Raw genomic sequence first — 20,645 nt, forward strand, 5'->3', positions numbered from 1 at the left:
TTGACCTTGCAGTCCTTGCACTTAACAACAATAACATACATATATATATATATATACATACAATATACATATGTAGATTTGTATATATGTATACAATAAATTTGTATATATACGGTCAGCAATTCGAAACTACCAGCTGTTCCGTGAGAGAAAGATGAGGCTTTCTGCTCCCATAAAAATTTACAGCCTCGGAAACCCTGTACAGGGTCGCTATGAGTCGGAACCGACTCCACGGCAAACAACAACAACATATATATATAAACAAATAACAACATATGTGTATGTGTGTGTGTGTGTAGAGAGAGTCCTGGTGTGGGTTAATGCATCAGACTGCAAAGCCGTTTGAGCTGCAAGGTCGGCAGTTCAAGCTTATATATATATATATATATGTTTAGGGTTTCCGAGAAACAGCTGGTGAGCTTGAACCACTGACCTTGTGGTTCAAACTGACCTTGCAGTCCGACCAGTCCGACACATTAACCCACAGTGCTACACCAGGACATATATATATATATGTATATGTAGGTAGATACACACACACACTCCAGAAATTCAAGCCAAACTCAGAAGCGAATGGAGCAAGTATTGCTGATAATCAGATAGATCTTGGCTGAAAGCAGAGAATACAGAAAGTTGTTTACTTGGGTTTTATTTACTGTTTTGATCATAAGAAATTGTGGGTAACATTGGGAAAAATGGGAATTCCAGAACTGAGCTCTTGAAGAACCTGGCATAGACTGAGAGGCAGTCATTTGAACAGAACAAGGGGATGCTGTTTGGTTTAAAATCATTAAAGTTGTATATCAGGGTTGTAACCTTTCACCATATTTATTCATTCTGTATGTTAAGTACATAATCCAGGAAACTGGACTGTATGAAGAGGAATGTGACGTCAGGATTGGAGGAAGATTCATTAACAATCTGGGATTTACAGGCAGCACAACCTTGCTTGCTGAAAGCAAAAAGGACTTGAAGCACTTACTGATGAAGATCAAAGCCTTCAGTATAGATTACACATGAATTTAAAGAAAACAAAATTCCTCACAACTAGATCAATTAGCAACATCATGATAAACGAAGAAAACATTGACGTGATCAAGGATTTCATTTATCATTGATCCACAATCAATGCCCATGACATAGCAGTTAAGAAATCAAATGACTTATTGCACTGGGCAAATCGGCTGCAAAAGACCACTTTAAAATGTTAAAAAGCAAAGCTGTCACTTTGAGAACTAAGATACACCTGACCCAGGCTGTGTTTTCAGTTGCTTTAAGTGTGGGAAAGCTGAACAGGATTATATGGAAGAGAAGAATTGATGCCTTTGAATTATGGTTTTGGTGAAGAATAGTGAATATTACCATGAAACTGCCAGAAGAATGAGTAAATCAGTCTTGGAAGAAGTATTCAGAATGGTTCTTACTTAAAAGCAAGGATAGCAAGAGAGACTTCATTTCATGTACTTAGCACATGTTATCAGGAATGGACCAGTCCCTGGAAAAGGTCCTCATGCTTGGTAGAGGGTCATCTGAAAAGGGGAAGATCCTCAACAAGATGAATTGACACAGTGGTTGCAACAATGAGCTCCAGCTTAGCGACAATTATGAAGATGATACTATGCCAGGCAGTGTTTTGTTCTGTTGTACATAGGGCTGTGATCTGGGTTGAAACTGACTCAAGAGCACCTAACAGCAACGTGTATAAACATAGGAGCCCTACGGGTACAAGGGTTAAAGCTGCTAACAGAAGGTTGACATTAGAACACACCGGCAGTTCCGTGGGAGAAACACCTGCCAATCTGTTTCCTTTAAGATTACATCCAAGAAATCCCTAGGGGGCAGATCTTCTCTCTTGATGGGGTCACTATGAGTTGGAATTGACTTCATAGCAATGTACTTGGTTGGTATGTCTTATTTAGTGATGTACTCTCAGTGTACAATATAGTGTCTGGCTATATGGATGGTGTTAAATGTGTTTTGGATGACTACCATAGTATTTTTCTTGGTTTAAGTAATAATTGCTGTTGTTAAGTGCCATTGAGTTGATTCCAACCCATAGTGACCCTGTATAGGGTTTCTGAGGAGCAGCTGGAGAGCTTGAACCACCAACCTTGCAATTCAAACGGCTTTGCAGTCTGGTGCATTAACCCACAGCGCCACACCAGGACTCCGGGGTAATAATTAGGCATTCACATTTTGCTCAGAATCATATATTGGTTTATTTAACTATTTGTTACTGTTGTTCTGGCAGGTCTTTGTGTTCGATGTTGGATACAAAACTTGGAAATCTTATGACTGGTCACAGATTACAACTGTAGCAACCTTTGGAAAATATGACTCAGAACTTATGTGCTATGCTCACTTCAGAGGAGCCAGAGTAGTCCTAAAAGGTAAGTTACAATTTTTACCAACTATATGTAATTGGTAAATTTACATTTACCCCTAGTAGTGCCATGGGTTAAACATTGGTTGACTAATTGAAAAATTGGTGGTTTGAGTCCACTAAACCCTCCAAGGGAAAAAGATGAGGCAGTCTTCTTCTGTACATACTTACAAGGTTGGAGATCCTATGGGGCAGTTCTCCTCTGTCCTGTAGGGTCCCTGTGAGTCAGAATCGACTTGTTACCAGTCCTGAATTTCCTCCAAATTCTTCTTTGTGTTTATCTGATTTTTTTAGCATCCTAAGATTAATCTTGTTGCTAGGTACGATTGAGTTGATTCCATCTCATAGTGACCCTCTGCACAATAGAACAAAGCACTGTCCTGTCCTGTGTCATCTTCACAATTGCTGTCGCACTTAAGTCCATTGCTCTTGCCACTGTGCCAGTCTGTCTTTTTGTTGTTGTTGTTGTTTTCATATTTGCTGGTGTTTATTTAGCGCCAATACTTCTAAACATACATAGTGAATGCAAGATTGGCAATATTTATCAGCAGTTAACATAACTTACTTTAATATGCTGATACCATACACAATGATAATGTATTTGATTTTTATTTATTTATTATCATTATTTTTTATTATTGTGAACTGAGTGATAGTTTACATGGGAGAACATTGGCTTTACACCATCGTTTCATTGCAATGATTGCAGTCTCCTCTGTGCATCATCATTCAACAGTATTTGCTTCCATTCCCTCTGTTTTCCTTTTTTTTTTTTGGGGGGGGTGGTTGGTGGGGGAGGGGGAAATGTACACAAGCACACTCAGGAATATATAATAATTTAAACAACCAAAGTGTGCCAATCTATCTTGTTGGGGTCTTCCTATGTTTTCTCTGACCCTCCACTTTACCAAGCATGATGTTCTTCTCAAGGGCTGGTCCCTTATGATAACATGCCCCAAGTATGAGAGATGAAGCCTCATCATCCTGGCTTCTAAGGAGCATTCTGGCAGTACTTCTTCAAACACAGGTTTGTTTATTCTTCTGGAAGTCCATGGCATTTTTCATATTCTTCTCCAACACTATAACTCAAATGCATCAATTCTTCTATGGCTTTCCTTATTCACTGTTCAACTTTTCACGTGCACCTGAAGCTATTGAAAATACCATGGCTTGGGTCAGGCACATCTTAGCTTCAAACTTAGATCTTTGTTCTTGACACGTTAAAGAGGTCTTGTGCAACAGATTTGGTTAATGTAATGCGCCGTTTTGATTTCTTGACTGTTGCTTCCATGATTGTTGATACTGGATCCAAGCAAAATTAGGCATTTGACAACTTCAATCTTTTCTCTATTTATCATGCTGTTATTTATTGGTCTAGTGGTGAGGATTTTTGTTTTCTTTACATTGAGGTGAAACCCATACTGAATACTGTGGTGTTTGATCGTCATCAGTAAGTATTTTAAGTTCTTTTTGTTCTCAAGAAGCAAGGTTATGCCATCTGCATATCACAGGTTGTTAATAAGTCTTCCTCCAATCTTAATGCCTTGTTCTTCATATAATCCAGGTTCTTAGATTATTTGCTCAGCATATAGATTGAAAGAATACAATCTTATTCCTGGTGCACACCTTCCCTGATTTAAACCATTCAGTGTATCCTTGTTCTGTTTGAACAACTGCCTCTTGGTCTATGTACAGGTTCCTCATGAGCACAATTAAGTGTTCTGGAATACCCGTTCTTTGCAGTGTTATTTATAGCTTGTCATTATCCACACAGTCGAAAGATTAATCTTACATATTATATTGTTCAATTCATTTTACAAATATAAATATATTAAAGAGTTAAATAAACCAATGTGTGGTTTTGAGCAAAATGTATGTCTAATCAGTGTAATAATCTTTCATTACAATACAATTTCTGCTAATTTGAAAGTGACTTTACTAATTTGTACAATGTCAAATTGGAGAGTCTGAGTAATAGGTTATCTGTTATTTTGCTGTATTTGCTTTTCCATTTGGAAAAGTTAAATTGGGGGTTTTGTGTTTCAGTATAATGAAATGCTTTAAAGACATTCTGAAATCTTTGAAATGAGCTTGTAAAGTAAATACCATTAAACTGTAAAGAACATATTTGCATAAAAAATGTATATTTCTTCCACAGGAGATGTGTCTGTAAAGGATATCATTGATCCTACTTTCAGAGCATCATGGATAGCTGAAAAACTTAATTTGGCCAAAAACCAACATATGGATGGAATTAATATAGACATAGAGCAAGAAGTTAATTGTTCATCGCCAGAATATGATGCATTAACTGCTTTAGTCAAAGAAACCACAGACGCGTTCCACCGTGAAATTGAAGGATCACAGGTAAAAATTCATCTGTATTTTTGGAAATTCCATATTTTCCCTGTCAGATGTTTCATGAGGGTATCACTAATAGAATCTTAGTTTTGTTTTAATGGAATGGGAAAGAATTTCAGTATATGCTTTCTAAAAAAATTTCTGAACTTTAGAGAGACTTATTTGCCACACTTCTTGCATTGTAGCAGGATTAGAAGTGCAGGAAACCTGTGACAGCTAGAACTCAATGGGACTGCCTTGTTTTTCCGGGTCTCACAAGTTCACCTTCACAGGGTGCAGTCTTACCTTTTAGTAGAAAATCTGTGAGTTTTCCTTCTCTGACAGGTTTCTATCTTACACTGGTTATAGGTTTTACTCTATTTTATATAGGCAAAGAGGAGAGCAGGGGCCAGGAAAGTCCTAGTTGTGCAAGTGGTGCATTCAGCAGTGCAGAACAGAAACAGCTCTTGCCTAAGAGTAGAAGTCATTCTAGGGAAATGTCTCCCTTATTTATTTCATAGACTGTGAGCTCAAAGGACAAGTTTACAGTCCTTATCAGAGTGATGGCAGAGGCAGTGTGCTTCCCCATTGAAAAATGGGCAGGAGGTCATTGCACAAGGCATCTTGCTAGGCAATGTGTAGATAACAAAGGAGACTGTGGCCCCAGAGCAGTGATTCCCAGGCCTGCTTCTCAAGAGAACTGTAGCTCTTAAATGAAATGAATACACACACACTAGCCACCCACTTCCAGAGATGAGTTTTCAGAAGTTTGAGTCTACCAGCTGTTCCAGGGAGAAAGATGAGGCTTTCTCTTTCCATAGAGATGAATAGATCAGAAACCCTGTACTGAGTCACTCTGAGTTGGAACCAATTCCACAACACATAACCATGACCCACCATCAGTGTGTAAGATTGTCTAGAGGAAAAAGGAAAATTTCTAAGCAATGAGGGATTTATGGTTTGGATGCACATGATGGCATAACCATAACATTCAGCAAGTACTCTCTAAATATTTGTTGAATTAATTGATTAATGGAAAGGAAGAGGCAAAACAAGAGAAAATATTAATTACATTTGTGGAAGAAAGGGTCAGAAAATATCCCAAAGTTTCTTAAACTGGTGATCATAGAAAAATAACTAAAATAGAGAGTCTTGGAGAGGGAAATGAGATTTGGAGAAAAGATAATGATTTAAGTTACAGACTTGTGGTCAAGGAATTGTTGTTAGGTGCTGTTGAGTTGTTTTCAATTCATAGTGACCCTGTGCACTTCAGAACAAAGCATGACCCTGTCTTATAGCACCCTCACAGTTGTTGTCACATTTGAGCCCATTTCTGCTACCACTGTGCCAATCCATCTCATTGGGTGTCTTCCTCTTTTTCACTGACCCTCTACTTTACCAAGCATGATGCTCCTCTCCAGAGACTGATCCCTCCTGATAATATGTCAGAAGAATGAGAAACCAAGTATAGCCATCTTGACTTCTAAGGAACATTCTGGCTGTGCTTTGGCAACACAGATTGGTTTGGTGTTTTGGCAATCCATGGTACTATTTCTCCTCCAACATCATAGTTCAAATGCATCAATTCTTCTACGGTCTTCTTTATTCATTGTCCAACTTTCACATGCATATTGAAAATATCATGACTTGAGTCAGGTCCACCTTAGTTCTCAAATGGATACCTTTGTTCTTGAACACTTTAAAGAGGTCTTGTACAGCGGATTTGTCTAATGCAATATGTCCTTTAATTTCTTGACTGCTGCTTCTGTGAATGGAGATAGTGGATCCAAGCAAAATGAAGTTTTTGGCAACTTCAATCTTTTCTCCATTTATCATGATGATAGTTATTGGTCCAATGGTGAGGATTTTTGTTTTCTTTACATTGAAGTGAAACCCATACTGAAGGCTGTGGTATTTGATCTTCATCAATAAGTATTTTAAGTCCCCTTTGCTTTTAGCAAGAAAGGTTGTATCATCTGTATATCACAAGTTGTGAATGAGTCTTCCTCCAATCCTGATGCTCAGTCTTCTTCATATAATCCAGCTTCTTGGATTATTTGCTCAGCATAGAGACTGACAATATGGTGAAAGGACACAACCCTGGTGCACACCTTTCCTGTTTTAAACCATTTAGTATCTCCTTGTTCTGTTCAAAGGACTGCCTCTTGGAATGTATACAGATTCCTTATGAACACAATTAAGTGTTCTGGAATACCCAGTCTTCACAATGTTATCCATAATTTGTCATGATCCATACAGTCTAAAGTCTTTGGATCCTCAATAAAGCACAGGTAAACAAACATCTTTCTGGTATTCTCTTTCAACCAAGATCCATTTCATATCAGCAGTGATATCCCTATACCCACATCCTCTTCTGAAACTGGCTTTGACTTTCTGACAGTTCTATGTTGATGTACCATTGCAACTGTTTTTGACTGACCTTCAGCAAAATCAGAATTGCATATGATATCATTGATATTGTTATTTGATTTCCACATTCTATTGGATCACTTGTCTTTGGAACAGGCACAAATATGGAGCTTGTGTCAGAGTCTCTTCTGATATCTATTTTGGTCTTTTCTTTCTTTCCTATCTTTTTAATGACCTTTTGCTTTCGTTCCGTATGATGTTCTTAACTACAACTCTTCTGGTCTTCGTTTATTAGTGTCTCATACATCAAATCTCTAAATTCAGGTGGGATATATTCAAGGGCACATTTTGGCTCTCGTGGACTTGTTTTAATTTTCTTCAGCTTCAGCCTGAACTTGCATATATGTAACTGATGGTCTATTCCAGAGTCTATCAGTTTTTTAAAAATATTTACTTAAAAGAGTATTATCTAAATAATGTGTTCAGCACTTTGAGTTGATGAATCTATCTGTAGCCATGGCCACAAAACACCTCTAACTGTAATGCTGAGTCAAAACTACCTTGTAACATAATTGTGAATCAGGGATCTGAAACTCACAATAAGGCCGGTAAGCTTGTGCCAACAGATCACCTGTTAAACCTGTATAATGTTCTTTAAAACTTTTATATTTGAATGCTTTTAGTGCAACTTTACTCTTCATTTGCTTAGGCCCCCGACCCCTATCCCGGAACCTCATGCCTCATAACCTGCCTCTTACAATTAAGTTAAGTTACAGCTTCTGAAGACATTTGAGTTGAAAGCCCCTTTTCTATAGTGTCCCCCGGCCCTGGTACATCCAAATATATGTGTTGGTCATTCTAGTATGGGCAAAATATACATTTCTTAGAACTGTTCTACTTCTTTACATGTCAAAACTTTAAATTCATATGTCGTAAACAATTCTTTTTTCCTTGGTAGTATGGGACAGAAAACATATCTAGACAGTCCCCAGCTCATTATTGAGTTCCATTTCTAAGTCTGTTGAAAGTCGAATTTGTATTTAAGTCTCAAGTCAGGTATGTATCTAATGTCAGTTAGTTACATATTTGTATTACCGTATAGTATGTAGGGAGTCCTGGTGTGGCGCTATGGGTTAATGCTCCAGACTGTAAAGCCATTTGAACTGAAAGGTTGGCAGTTCAAGCTCACCAGCTACTCCTTGGAAACCCTATACACGGTCACTATAGGTTGGAATCAACTCAACGGCACTTCACAACAACAACATAGTATGTAGGGTACATTAAAGAAACACTTCCAAACCAAAAAATATCCACTGCATGGCGTCAATTCTGACTCATAGCAAACCTATAGGACAGAGTAGAACTTTCCTATAGTTTGTGAGGCTTTAAGCCTTTATGGAAGCAGACTATTTCGCCTACCTCATCTTCCTCCTTTAGAGTGACTGGTGGTTTCGAATTGTCAGCCTTCCAGTTAGCTGCTCAATGCTTAACCCACTGTGCTACCAGGACTTCTTATACAGTTATAATAATAATGTTTTGGTGTCCATTGCAAAGTAGTGCTTTTGAACCATGGAATGCACTTGGAATTTTTAATGTAATAGGCTTTACTGAGGCTGGTTCAACTGCAGGTTGTACATAGGCTGGACGTTCACAACCTGGGGACTACCTGTAATCAGTGAAACATCTGACATGATCTACAGAGTTGATTATGTTACATTAAATGGTGTGTGTGTTTTTCCACAGGTAACCTTTGATGTAGCTTGGTCTCCGAAGCACATAGATAGAAGGTGCTATAATTATTCTGGAATTGCCGATGCTTGTGACTTTGTCTTCGTAATGTCATATGATGAACAAAGCCAGGTCTGGTCAGAATGCATTGCAGCAGCCAATGCGCCCTATAATCAGACTTTAACTGGTAAGAACCCACAGAATGATCCCTTATTAGTAATATTAATCCTACCTCAAATATTAAGGTGACTCTTAGGCCTTCTAATTTATTTGTATACATTTACACACAGAGGTAAAGCCTCAGATCCTGGCTTCATTGTATCATGTCCTAATTGCTATATCAGATTTTTGTGTGATATAAATATATACTATCTAAAATTAGAAAAATAACTACTTTTTCTTTGTTTCATGGAAGAGATGAGAACCATCAAATATATTTGGGAAATAATGCATATCATATCTTCTCTTATATTTATATTTACCAGTGTGGTGCCGTTGGATCAGCACTGGACTTGGAACCACAGGGTTGGTAGTTCAGATCTACCAGCGGCTCCACAGAAACCCTATACAGGATCACTATGAGTCGGAACCAACTCGACAGCACATAACAACAACAATAATAACATTAAAGGCTCTGAAAAGTCCTGCAGTAAATTTAGCATTTCACAAACGTATTTTTCCAAGGAACTCTTATCCTGGCATATCTTAACAATATATTTAAGTATACCATTACATGTATTTTCTGAAACATTAGTAATCAATTTTATGGGCTGTCTCTTATGAATCTACTTCATTATGAAGAAGCACGAATAAGAAATTAATGTATAAGATTACTGAAATAATAGTGTTAGTGCTTACAATTTACTATCTAAGAAATCCTTAAATCATGGTCTCCCTCCAACCACTCATCTGTCAGTTTGTGGTACTACAGTGGCAGGCATGTTGCTGTGATTCTGGAAGCTATACCACGGGTTTTTTAAACACCAGCTGGATCACCCAGGGTGGACAGGTTTCAGCTGAGCTCCCAGATGAAGACAGACTAGGAAGAAGGAAGGTGGACTACTTCCGAATATTTTGTCACTGACAACCTTATGAATAACTGGAAAACTGCCTGCACCAGAATATTGACTACTGTAACATGATGAAGAGCACTAGAATATTATCAGATAGAGTGCCTTCTAGAAGATGAGCCCCTCAGGTTGGAAGGCACTTAAAATACGACTGGGGAAGAGCTGCCACTTCAAAGTAGGATTGACCATGTTGATGTGAATGGAGTAAAAATCTTTAGGGCCTTCATTAACAGATGCGCATACCTCTAAATGAAGAGAAACTGCTGCAAACAGCTGTTAATGATTGGAACATGGAATGTATGAAGTATGAAGCTAGGAAAATTGGAAATTGTCAAATATGAAATGGAATGCGTAAACCCTGATATCCTAGGCTTTAGTGAGCTGAAATGGACTGGTATTGGTCATTTTGAACCTAACACTCAAATGGTTTGCTCTGCCTGGGATGACAAATTAAAGTGGAATAGTATTGCATTCATCATCAGAAAGAACATGCCAAGGTCTGTCTTGAAATACAACACTGTCTGTGATAGGATGGTATCCATACACCTATAAGACAGACTTGGTATGGCGCTGTGGGTTAATGTGCTGGACTACCAGGTTGATTTGAACCAGAAGGTCGGCAGTTCAAGCTCACCAGCTGCTCCTTGGAAACCCTATACAGGGTGGCTATGAGTTGAAACTGATTTAACAACAACAAAAAGGAAAACCAGCTAATACCACTATTATTCAAATTTGCATACCAACCACTAAAGCTAGTGATGGTGAAATTGAAGAATTCTACCAACTTCTTCAGTCTGAAATTGATTAAATACGTAATCAAGATGTATTGATAATTACTGGCAATTGGAATGAAAAGGTTGGAAACAAAGAAAAGGATGATCCTCTTCTGGTCTTCAGTCTGTAGTGTATTGGAAGCTATGGAGAAATATAGTCTTGGTGACAGAAACAGTTCTGGAAATCGCATAATAGAATTTTGCAAGACCAATGGCTTCTTCATTGCCAATACCTTTTTTAAGCAACTTAAAAGATGACTATACACATGAACCTCACAAGTTGGAATACACAGAAATTAAATTGACTACATCTTTGGAAAGAGACAGTAGAAAAGTTCCTGAACAAGGCCAGAGGCAGACTGTGGAAGCTGAAGAAAATGAAAACAAGTCCATAAGAGCCAAAATGTGACCTTGAACATATTCCACCTGAGTTTAGAGATCATCTGAAGAACAGATTTGATGCATGATACACTAGAGACTGAAGACCAGAAAAGTTGTGGGATGACATCAAGAACATACAGGAGAAAGCAGAAGGTCATTAAGAAGACAAGAAAGAAACAAGTTACCAAAATGGATGTCAGGAAGACTCTGAAACTTGCTCTCCAGCATAGAGATGCTAAAGGAAATGGAAGAAATGAGGGAGGTAAAAGAGCTGAATAGGAAAATTTAAAGGTCAGCTCAAGAAGACAAAGTCAAATATTATAATGAGCTGTGCAAATACCTGGAGAAACCAGAAGGAAAGAACACACTCAGCACTTCTCAAGCTGAAGGAACTGAAAAAAAAAAAAAATTAAAAAAAAATTCAAGACTTGACTTGCTTGAAGGATTCTATGGGCAAAATATTGAATAACACAGAAAACATCAAAAGAAGATGGAATACACAGAATCAATGAACCAAAAAGAAATATTTGATCATCAGACATTTCAAAAGGGAGTATATGATCAAGAGCCAATGATACTGAAGAAGTCCAAGGTGCACTGAAGGCATTGGCAAAGAACAAGGCACAGGCATAGATGAATATAAACTGAAATTTTTCAACAATGTGATGTGGCACTGGAGGCACTCACTCATCTATGCCAAGAAATTTGGAAGAGAACTACCTGGCCAACTGACTGGAAGAGATCCATATTTGTGCCCATTCCAAAGAGATGACCTTATGGAATGTGGAAATTTTCGGGCAATGTCATTAATAATTGCATGCAAGTAAAATTTTGCTAAGGATAGTTAAAAAACAGCTGCATTCATACATTTGACAGAGAAGTTACAGTATTTCAGGCTGGATTCAGAAGTGGACATGGAACGAGGGATATCATTGCTGACATCAGGTGGATCTTGGCTAAAAGTAGAGAATACCAGAAAGATTTAAGGCTTTCAATTGTGTGGATCATGACAAGCTATGGACACCATTGTGGAGAATTTCGGAACACTTTATTGTGTTCATAAGAAACCTGTACAATGACCAAGATTCAGTTGTTTGAACTGTGTGCCCTGTGTGCCAGGGTTGTATTCTTTCACCCTGTATGCTGTATTATTCAATCTGTATGCTGAGCAGATAATCCAAGAAGATGGATTATATGAAGAAAAATATGGCATCAAGATTGGAGGACTATACATTAGCAAACTGTGATTTGCAGATGATACAACTTGCTGAAAGTGAAGAAGCCTTAAAATATTCACTGACGAAGATCAAGACCACAGTCTTGGTGTGGTTGCATCTTAATGTAAAGAAAACAAAATCCTCACTACTGGGTTAATAAATAATATCAAGATAAATGGAGAATAGATTGAAGTTGTCAAAGACTTCATTTTGCTCAGATCAGCCATCAACCTCATGGAAGTAACATCAAGAAATCAAACGACATATTGCCTTAGGCAAATCTGCCACGCAAAACTTCTTTAGTGTGCAAAGAGCAAAGATGTCAGTTTGAGGACTAAGGTTCCCCTAACTCAAGTATTTTTAATAGCTTCATATGCATGTGAAAGTTGGACAATGACTAATGAAGACCATCGAAGAATTGATAAATTTGAGTTATGGTGTTGGAAGTTGATATTAGAACAAATAAATCTATGTTGGAAGAAGTGCAGCCAGAATGCTCCTTGGAAGCCAGGATGGGCATACTTCGTCTCTCATACTTTGGACATATTATTAGGAAGGACTAGTCCTTGAAAAAAGACATCATGCTTAGTAGAGTGGAGGGTCAGAGAAAAAAAGGAAGGCCCTTGAGATGGGTTGGCACAGTGACAGCAGCAATGGGCTCAAATGTAGCAACGATTGTGAGGTTGACGCAAGACTGGGCAGTATTTCGTTCTGTTGCACAGAGGGTCACTATGAGTCAGCACTGACTTGATGTCACCTAACAACAGCAGCATTCACCAGTATTTTAAGTCCTCTTCGCTTTCTGCAAGCATGGTTGTTTCATCTGCATATCACAGTTTGTTAAAGAGTGTTCCTTCAACTTGATGCCATGTTCTTCATATAATCCAGCTTCTCCAATTATTTGGTCTGCATATGGCCTGAACAAGTATGGTGAAAGAACACAACCCTGGTGCACACCTTTACTAGTTTTAAACCATTCAGTATCCCCTTATTCTGTTCTAACTGCCTTTTGGTCTATGTACAGGTTCCTCATGAACACAATTAAATGTTCTGGAATATCCATTCTTCTTAATGTTATCCATAGTTTGTCATGATCCACACAGTCAAAAGCCTTTGCATCGTCAATAAAAAGCAACAGGTAAATAACTTTCTGGTATTCTCTATTTTCAGCCAAGATTCATTTGACATCAGCAATGATATTCCTATACCAACATCCTCTTCAGAATCCAGATTTGGCAATTCTCTGTTCATGTACAACTGTAACAGTTTTTGAATGATCTTCAGAAAAATTTTACTTATATGTGATATTATTGATACTGTTCTGTGATGTCCACATTCCATTGGGTCACTTGTCTTTGTAACGGGCACAAATATGGATCTTTTACAGTCAGTTGGTCAGCTAGCTGTCGTACAAATTTCTTGGCATAGATACTTGAGCACTCTCAGTACCGCATCACTTTGTTGAAAGATTTCAATTTGTATTCTGTCAATTCTTGGAGCTTTGTTTTCTGCCAGTGCCTTCAGTGCAGGTTGGATTTCTTCCTTCAGTACCATTGGTTCTTGATCATGTGCTACTTCTTGAAATGGTTGGACATTGACCATTTCTTTTTCATACAGTGAGTTTATGTGTATTCCTTGCTTCTTCTTTTGATGTTGTCTGTATCATTCAATATTTTGTCCATGGAATCCTTCAATATCTAAAGACAAGGTTTGAATGTTTTCTTCAGTTCTTTCAGCTTGAGAAATGCTGCGAGTATTCTTCCCTTTTGGTTTTCTAAGTCCAGGTCTTTGCACAATTCATTATAATACTTGACTTCGACCTTTTGAGATATCCTTTGAAATTTTCTGTTAAGCTCTTCTAACTCCTCATTTCTTCCATTCTTTTATCTTCTCTACAAATCAAGAACTTATTTCAGAGTGTCTTCTGATATCCATTTTGGTCTTTTATTTCCTTTTTAATGACCTTTTTCTTTTGTCTCTCATGATGTTCTTTATGTCATCCCACAAGTCTTCTAGTCTTCATCTATTAGTGTCTAATACATCATATTTGTTTCTGAGAGGCTCTCTAAATTCAGGTAGGATATATTCAAGGTCACAATTTGGCTCTCATGGACTTGTTTTAATTTTCTTCAGCTTCAGCCTGAACTTGCATATATGTAACTGATAGTCTATTCCAAAGATGGCACTTAACCTTGTTTTTTTTTTTTTTTTTTGACTGATGATACTGAGCTTTCCACTGTCTTTCTCCACAGATGTAGTAATTTGATTCCTGTGTGTTTGATGTGGTGAGGTCTATATGTATAGCTGCCTTTTATGTTGTCTAACAAATAAGTCATTGGTCTTTCAAAATTCTGTCATGCAGTCTCCAACATCATTTCTATCACAAAGACCATTATTTTCCAACTGCTGATCCTTCATCTTTGTTTCCAACCTTTACATTCTAATCACTAGTAATTACCAATGCATTTTGATTGCATGTTTGGTCAATTTCATACTGAAAAATTTGGGAGATTTCTTCAACTTCAATATCATCCATGGCTTTTATGTAGCATAAATTTGAATAATAGTGATGTTAGATGGTTTTTCTTGTAGACATGGATATTATTCTATCACAAATGCACTTCAAGATCTTGAAATGTCCTTTTTGATGGTGAATGTGTCACCATTCCTCTTCAATTTATTGTTTCTGAAGTATAATCGTACACATAAGCTATTCTGCCAAATACCAGGATTTCTGTTCTAAAATGTGAATATGGATTTAATTGTTCTCTTGGTGCTGCAAGATAATCACTGGACTGCTAACCACTAAGATGGTGGTTCAGATCCACAAGCTGCTCCTTGGAAACCCCATACAGGATTGCTATGAGTCAGAACTGACTTAAAAACAACATCAGTTCTTTATTATCCATTTAGAGGAATTCCCTAGCTTATAAATAGACTTTGTTTTAAATTGTTTGGACATTTCTTAGAGAAATAATAAAAATGTCAATGAATTACCACTTGGTCCATACAAGTCAGTTTAATCTCTAATAAAAATTTAAAATAACCAATTTTAATTATCTTTAAATACTAATGAACCCATTTACCATCAGTATTCTAAAATTCACTCCTTCCATTCTTGATTATCCTTCTCATCTTTATTTTCCATAAAGTGGTGGGGAAGCATGCTTTGTAGTGTTGTTCAAGGAAAGGGATGGATGATAGTACTAGGCATTTGTTCCTTTTTCACTTTGTCTCCTCCAACTACAGATTATCTGCTATCGAGTATCAGGAACACATTTCATATCTCCAGCTGTCACTTATAGGATATTTCTAAAACATGACATCTATAAGATATTTTGGAACCATCACTGCCAGAAATGTTTCTAATTATAGAACCTTTTGAAACATAAGAATCCAGAACATCAACTACTCTATTTTTGCATGTAACACAACAAGTAAACAATTCTTGTTGTTAAGAGCAGGTCTTACTCATAATGACCATGTATAGGGTTTCTAAGGAGCAATTGGTGAGTTTGAACCGCTGACCTTGCAATTCAAACTGACCTTACGGTCCAGTGCTTATCATAAAGCAAGCAATTTGTTGTTGTTGTTAAGTGGTGTCGAGCCAATTCCGACTGACAGCAACCAGTATAAAGTTTCCAAGGAGCAGCTGGTAGACTTGAACTGCCGACGTTGTGGTTTGCAGTCCAGTGCTGATCCTACAGCACCACAGGAGAGTGGCACAACAATAGGCACATGCGTATAATGCATACAACATGCATAGGAAATGAACCCATCACGGGGTTGCACTGTCTGCAAAGACGTCTACTTGGATTATATGTGTAACAATCTGGCATATCATGTCTGAACAAAATGAGCACAATTTCCAAAAATGTGTCATTCTTCCTAGATTAAAATTTGTGCGTCTATAAATTGAATTTCATCTCATTTGTTTTGAATATTTTCTATTGTTCAAAAAGGAGTAGTTTTATATAAAAAAGATGAAATTTATAGTTCTACAGGGATAAATAAATTCTACAGTACCATATTAGAGGAACACTGTCTTAGCACTTTGCATAAATTTTACCTGTTTTTACAAATTTAGATTCTAAGTGGTTGCATTAACACCTTATAAGACGTACGACAAGGAAAAGATCTGATTTTTCTTTCCCTTTTTGATTAGGATATGATGACTACATCAAAATAGGTATTAACCCCAAGAAGCTTGTAATGGGTATTCCCTGGTATGGTTACGATTATACTTGCCTGAAACTATCTGAGGTGAGAACAGATCCTGTACTATGTATTTTTTTCTACTGTGATATATATATTTAAAGTCTATTTTCTTTTATTAATAAAATATAAGCTGCATTTAGAATTTTTGATATTTAGTTTGATACTAAAAAGTCAATAACTTTTTTTTCTAATTATTCAGTCCCATGAATGCTTCAAATATCATATATTTTTATTTAATAATGAACTTTAAATTTTCTTCTTTATAGTCAGATTATCTGTCTATAACATGGATTTTTCTTTCTAACAAACAGTATTTTTATATAATAGTTGTGTTATACACCTTAAAATTTGCTGAATTAATAGCTAAAGGTCTGTAATGTGATCATATTTGTATTTCTAGGATGATGTTTGCACCATTACAAAAGTCCCTTTCCGGGGAGCTCCTTGTAGTGATGCCGTGGGACGTCAGGTGCCCTATAAAGTGATCATGAAACAAGTAAATAGTTCTATTTCTGGAAGCCAGTGGAATAAAGACCAGCAAGCTCCTTATTATAGCTATAAAGTAAGTGGATATAAATTAGGAAAGTTACTCATTTTCTTAATTGATATTTTCATAATTTCCTGATATAAGAATTTTTATATTTTTCTTAAGGCATAATATACAGTTGTTTACTTGAATAAGTTATCTTTGGATCTGTACAATTGAGAATTTTTGATTCCTGGGTGGGTTAACTCTGAAGCGATTGTATTTTACACTGGTGCCCAGAGTTTCTCAAGACAGAAAGCTCCTGGCGCTGTGGGTTACATGGGCTAATAACTGCAACCCCACCAGCTGCTCCATGGAGAAAGATGATGCTGTGTTCTCGCGTGAAGATTTACAGCCTCAGAAACCCTGTACAGGGCTTTTATGAGTCAAAATCGACTCAGTGGCAGTGGGTTTGGTTTTCATGTTTTTAGGGAAAGCAATTCAAGTTATTTCATTTTTTTAGGGAGAGCAATAGTAGATTTGTTCTGCTTGGACCACCTATTATTTTATGTGATGCTACAAAAGTGCACATCACAAACAAGATTTTTGTTATGATGACTTTTGCCATTTCAAAGTAGTGTAAAGATGCTGAGGAGGCTTTGATTAGGTAGGAGTGAGGCTGAGAACGGGAGCTGCCCCTCATGATGGGCTTTATAGGGGAAAGTCAGCATCATTTCAAGCTTACTTTTTCATTCAGACTACATGCTATCAAAAAGTCAAATTATAAATAATGTTAAAAATTAGAGACAGGAAGTATTATGAAAGAAACCTGAAGAAATACAGTAATAAAGTAGCAATTCTGTCAGTTGCTTGATAAACAGGAGTTGCTAAAGAGGCCAAGAAAAATGATAATTTTCATAGTTTGTCTTTAGTGTAATAAAATTTTTTAGTACCTCAAAACTCTAATTGTGGCACTGTAGGATAAACAGTGGTCTGCTAACCACAAGACTGGCAGTTCAAACCCACCTGATGTTCCTTGAAAACCTTATATAGGGTCACTATGAGTTACAACTGACTTGATGGCAATTAACAATAACAACAGATTCATTAAGAAGGTGCTCCAAAATGACATAAGCTCATTGCAGCTAGAGTGTATGCTCCTGACTAATAATCTGACAACCCTTTGTAAGCTATGACTACAACCCCCACATTTAATAAAGTATAATTGAGCTCTGGTAGCGTAGTGGTTACGAATCGGACTGCAAACCTTAAGGTCAGCGGTTCGAAACTACCAGCTGCTCCGCGGGAGAAAGATGAGGCTTTCTACTCCCGTAAAGATTTACACCCTCGGAAACCCTGTACAGGGTCGCTATGGGTCGGACCCGACTCGATGGCACTCAACAACAACAACAACAACAATTGATACACATGTAGATGCCTGCATATCAGGTAGTATAGAGCTTTCTAAGCTTTAGAATCTGAAGCATAAGCCTATTAGTTAAGTAGGGTGTCTTGTAATCCTGTCTTTGCCAAACAGAATTTCATAGAACTCTGTTCATATTACATACACATACATACACATACAAATACACTTGCCCAATGGCTGAATATATTTGGAAAACACAGTATCCTATATATATCCTTCCTGGAGATATACAATTTAAAACTGTGTATTAAAAGATTTAAGGAATCCTGCAAGGATTTCCGTTGGTGCATTGGTTAAGTGCTAACTGAAAGGCTACCGACTGAAAGGTTGGCAGTTCAAACATACCAGTGACTCCATGGGAGAAAGGACCTAGCGATGTGCTCCCATAAATATTATTACTTAGGAAACCCTATGGACAGTTATACTTTCTCCTGTAGGGTCCCTATGAATCAGATTTGACACATGGCAACAAGTCTTGAGTACATGGAGCTGTGTAATTGTTTAGCACAAAACCCTGTTTCACACTACTCTTAGAAAACTACATGAAGAATGGTGTTTCATGATATCAATTTGGTAAACCCACACTACTCTTAGAAAACTATGTAAAGAATGGTGTTTCATGATACCAATTTGGTAAACCCAGAAGAAAAAATCAGTTGCTGTTAAGTTGATTTCAACTTATGATGAGATTCCATTAGTTTCAGGAAAGAACTGTGCTCCACAGGGTTTTCAGTGATAACTTGTGGTGTAGGGTCCAGAAGTTTGTATTTTTTGAAGTCCTGCAAGTGATTCAGATGTGCATTTCAAGGCAGAAATATTAGGGGATGAGAAGGATCTTAAATGGAATATATTAGAAGGCTCATTTGTGTCATTTCTGCTGTTGTTAATTACCATAAGCAATAATATCTAGAAAGCATCATAGAACCATGGAGTAAAAGAGGCTGGAAAGTGTTGTGCCCTAAGACTTTTTTCTGCCATTTCTTTGGATCCCTTTGAAGCACTGAATTTTAGAAATCTCCTTACTCTTATTGTACTGAATACTTAGAATTTCTGTTTTATCTCTATAGGATTCTTCTGGCCGTTTTCATCAGGTGTGGTATGATAACCCTAAGAGCATTTCTTTGAAAGCAGCATATGTACAAAACCATGGGTTACGGGGCATTGGCATGTGGAATGCAAACTGTCTAGACTACTCTGGAGACGCTGTAGCGAAACAGCAAACTGAAGAAATGTGGGAAGTCTTGAAACGAAAACTGTGATAGAGATGAGCATGTTTTGTTAAACTCTTAAGATTTAGAAAAAATGATCTTTGTAAAATAGACCTAGATTCTTGGAGCGAGAAATATATTCTAACAAATGTGTACATGTTGGTTCTATTATGATATGCTTTTATTAGTAGTATTCCAAAAAAGAGATAAGAATAAAGAAATGCTTTGAGTGTTTGAATTTGAAAAATACACACATATTAATCTCTTTAGTGCTCCAGCAATGCAAAGTAAGAGACAGATCACTTTCCTATATGAAATATTCCTCTGTAAGTTGTTTAAGGAGCCCTGCTAGAATAGTGGATTACAAGCTGGGCTGCTAACTACAAGGTCAGTAGTTTGAATCTACCAGTTGCTTCATGGGAAAAAATGAGGCTTTCTGTTCCCATAAAAGTTTATAGCCTTGGAAACCCTATTCAAGGTCTCTATGTGTTGGAAACAACTCAATGGCACACAGCCACCACCACCACCATAAGACGATTAACAGCTTAATTTAATTAAGAACAATCAGGGTTTTGATCTGGTTCAGCCCTGTTCAATCATTGCCAAGGAAGTGACACCAGAACAGACCTGAATTTTGAAAATTTGGTGAACTGGAGTGGTAAGCAAAAGGTGAAAAGTTAGAGGTTGCAGCCATGCCAGCAAGTTAATTTCCCTTATAGGACAGTGTGCATCACATAGCACCCAAATCTCTTGCCTGCAGAGTTGGAAACAGTGGTGTCCAGCTCATAGATGGTGACCAACTGGGACACTTTGAGTGTGTGTGGCCCTCTCCAATGTTGCCAGTAATTCAGTATTCTGTATCTCACTCATGAAAGAGCTCACTATGCCTCTTCCAAGTTTTCCTTTCCAAGGCTTTGTTCCCTAATTTCTCCATTCTAGTTGTTCCTGTTTACCCAAAACATTGTTATCAAAACATTATAATTATTATTACTGTTTTTAAGATGTTTTAGTATAACTGGTAGTGCTTAAAAATGTTTTTATAGAGAGAAAGCTACAGTGTACAGA

At 37.3% G+C, this 20,645-nt stretch overlaps 1 protein-coding gene across 1 annotated transcript in view; it reads left to right on the forward strand.

Moving 5' to 3' along the window:
* Nucleotides 1-19,631, forward strand: part of CTBS (chitobiase, di-N-acetyl-) — a 22,211-nt gene extending 2,580 nt beyond the window's left edge. The window contains exons 2-7 of the mRNA XM_006831001.1: nt 2,252-2,390; nt 4,542-4,750; nt 8,837-9,008; nt 16,428-16,525; nt 16,881-17,042; nt 19,440-19,631. Of these exons, the coding sequence (XP_006831064.1) occupies nt 2,252-2,390; nt 4,542-4,750; nt 8,837-9,008; nt 16,428-16,525; nt 16,881-17,042; nt 19,440-19,631 (972 nt within the window). The remainder of the gene's footprint in view (nt 1-2,251; nt 2,391-4,541; nt 4,751-8,836; nt 9,009-16,427; nt 16,526-16,880; nt 17,043-19,439) is intronic.
* The last annotated feature ends 1,014 nt before the right edge of the window (nt 19,632-20,645 follow it).

Source organism: Chrysochloris asiatica, unplaced genomic scaffold (assembly GCF_000296735.1).
Source record: "Chrysochloris asiatica unplaced genomic scaffold, ChrAsi1.0 scaffold00002, whole genome shotgun sequence".
In the NCBI taxonomy this organism is placed as follows: Eukaryota; Metazoa; Chordata; class Mammalia; order Afrosoricida; family Chrysochloridae; genus Chrysochloris; species Chrysochloris asiatica.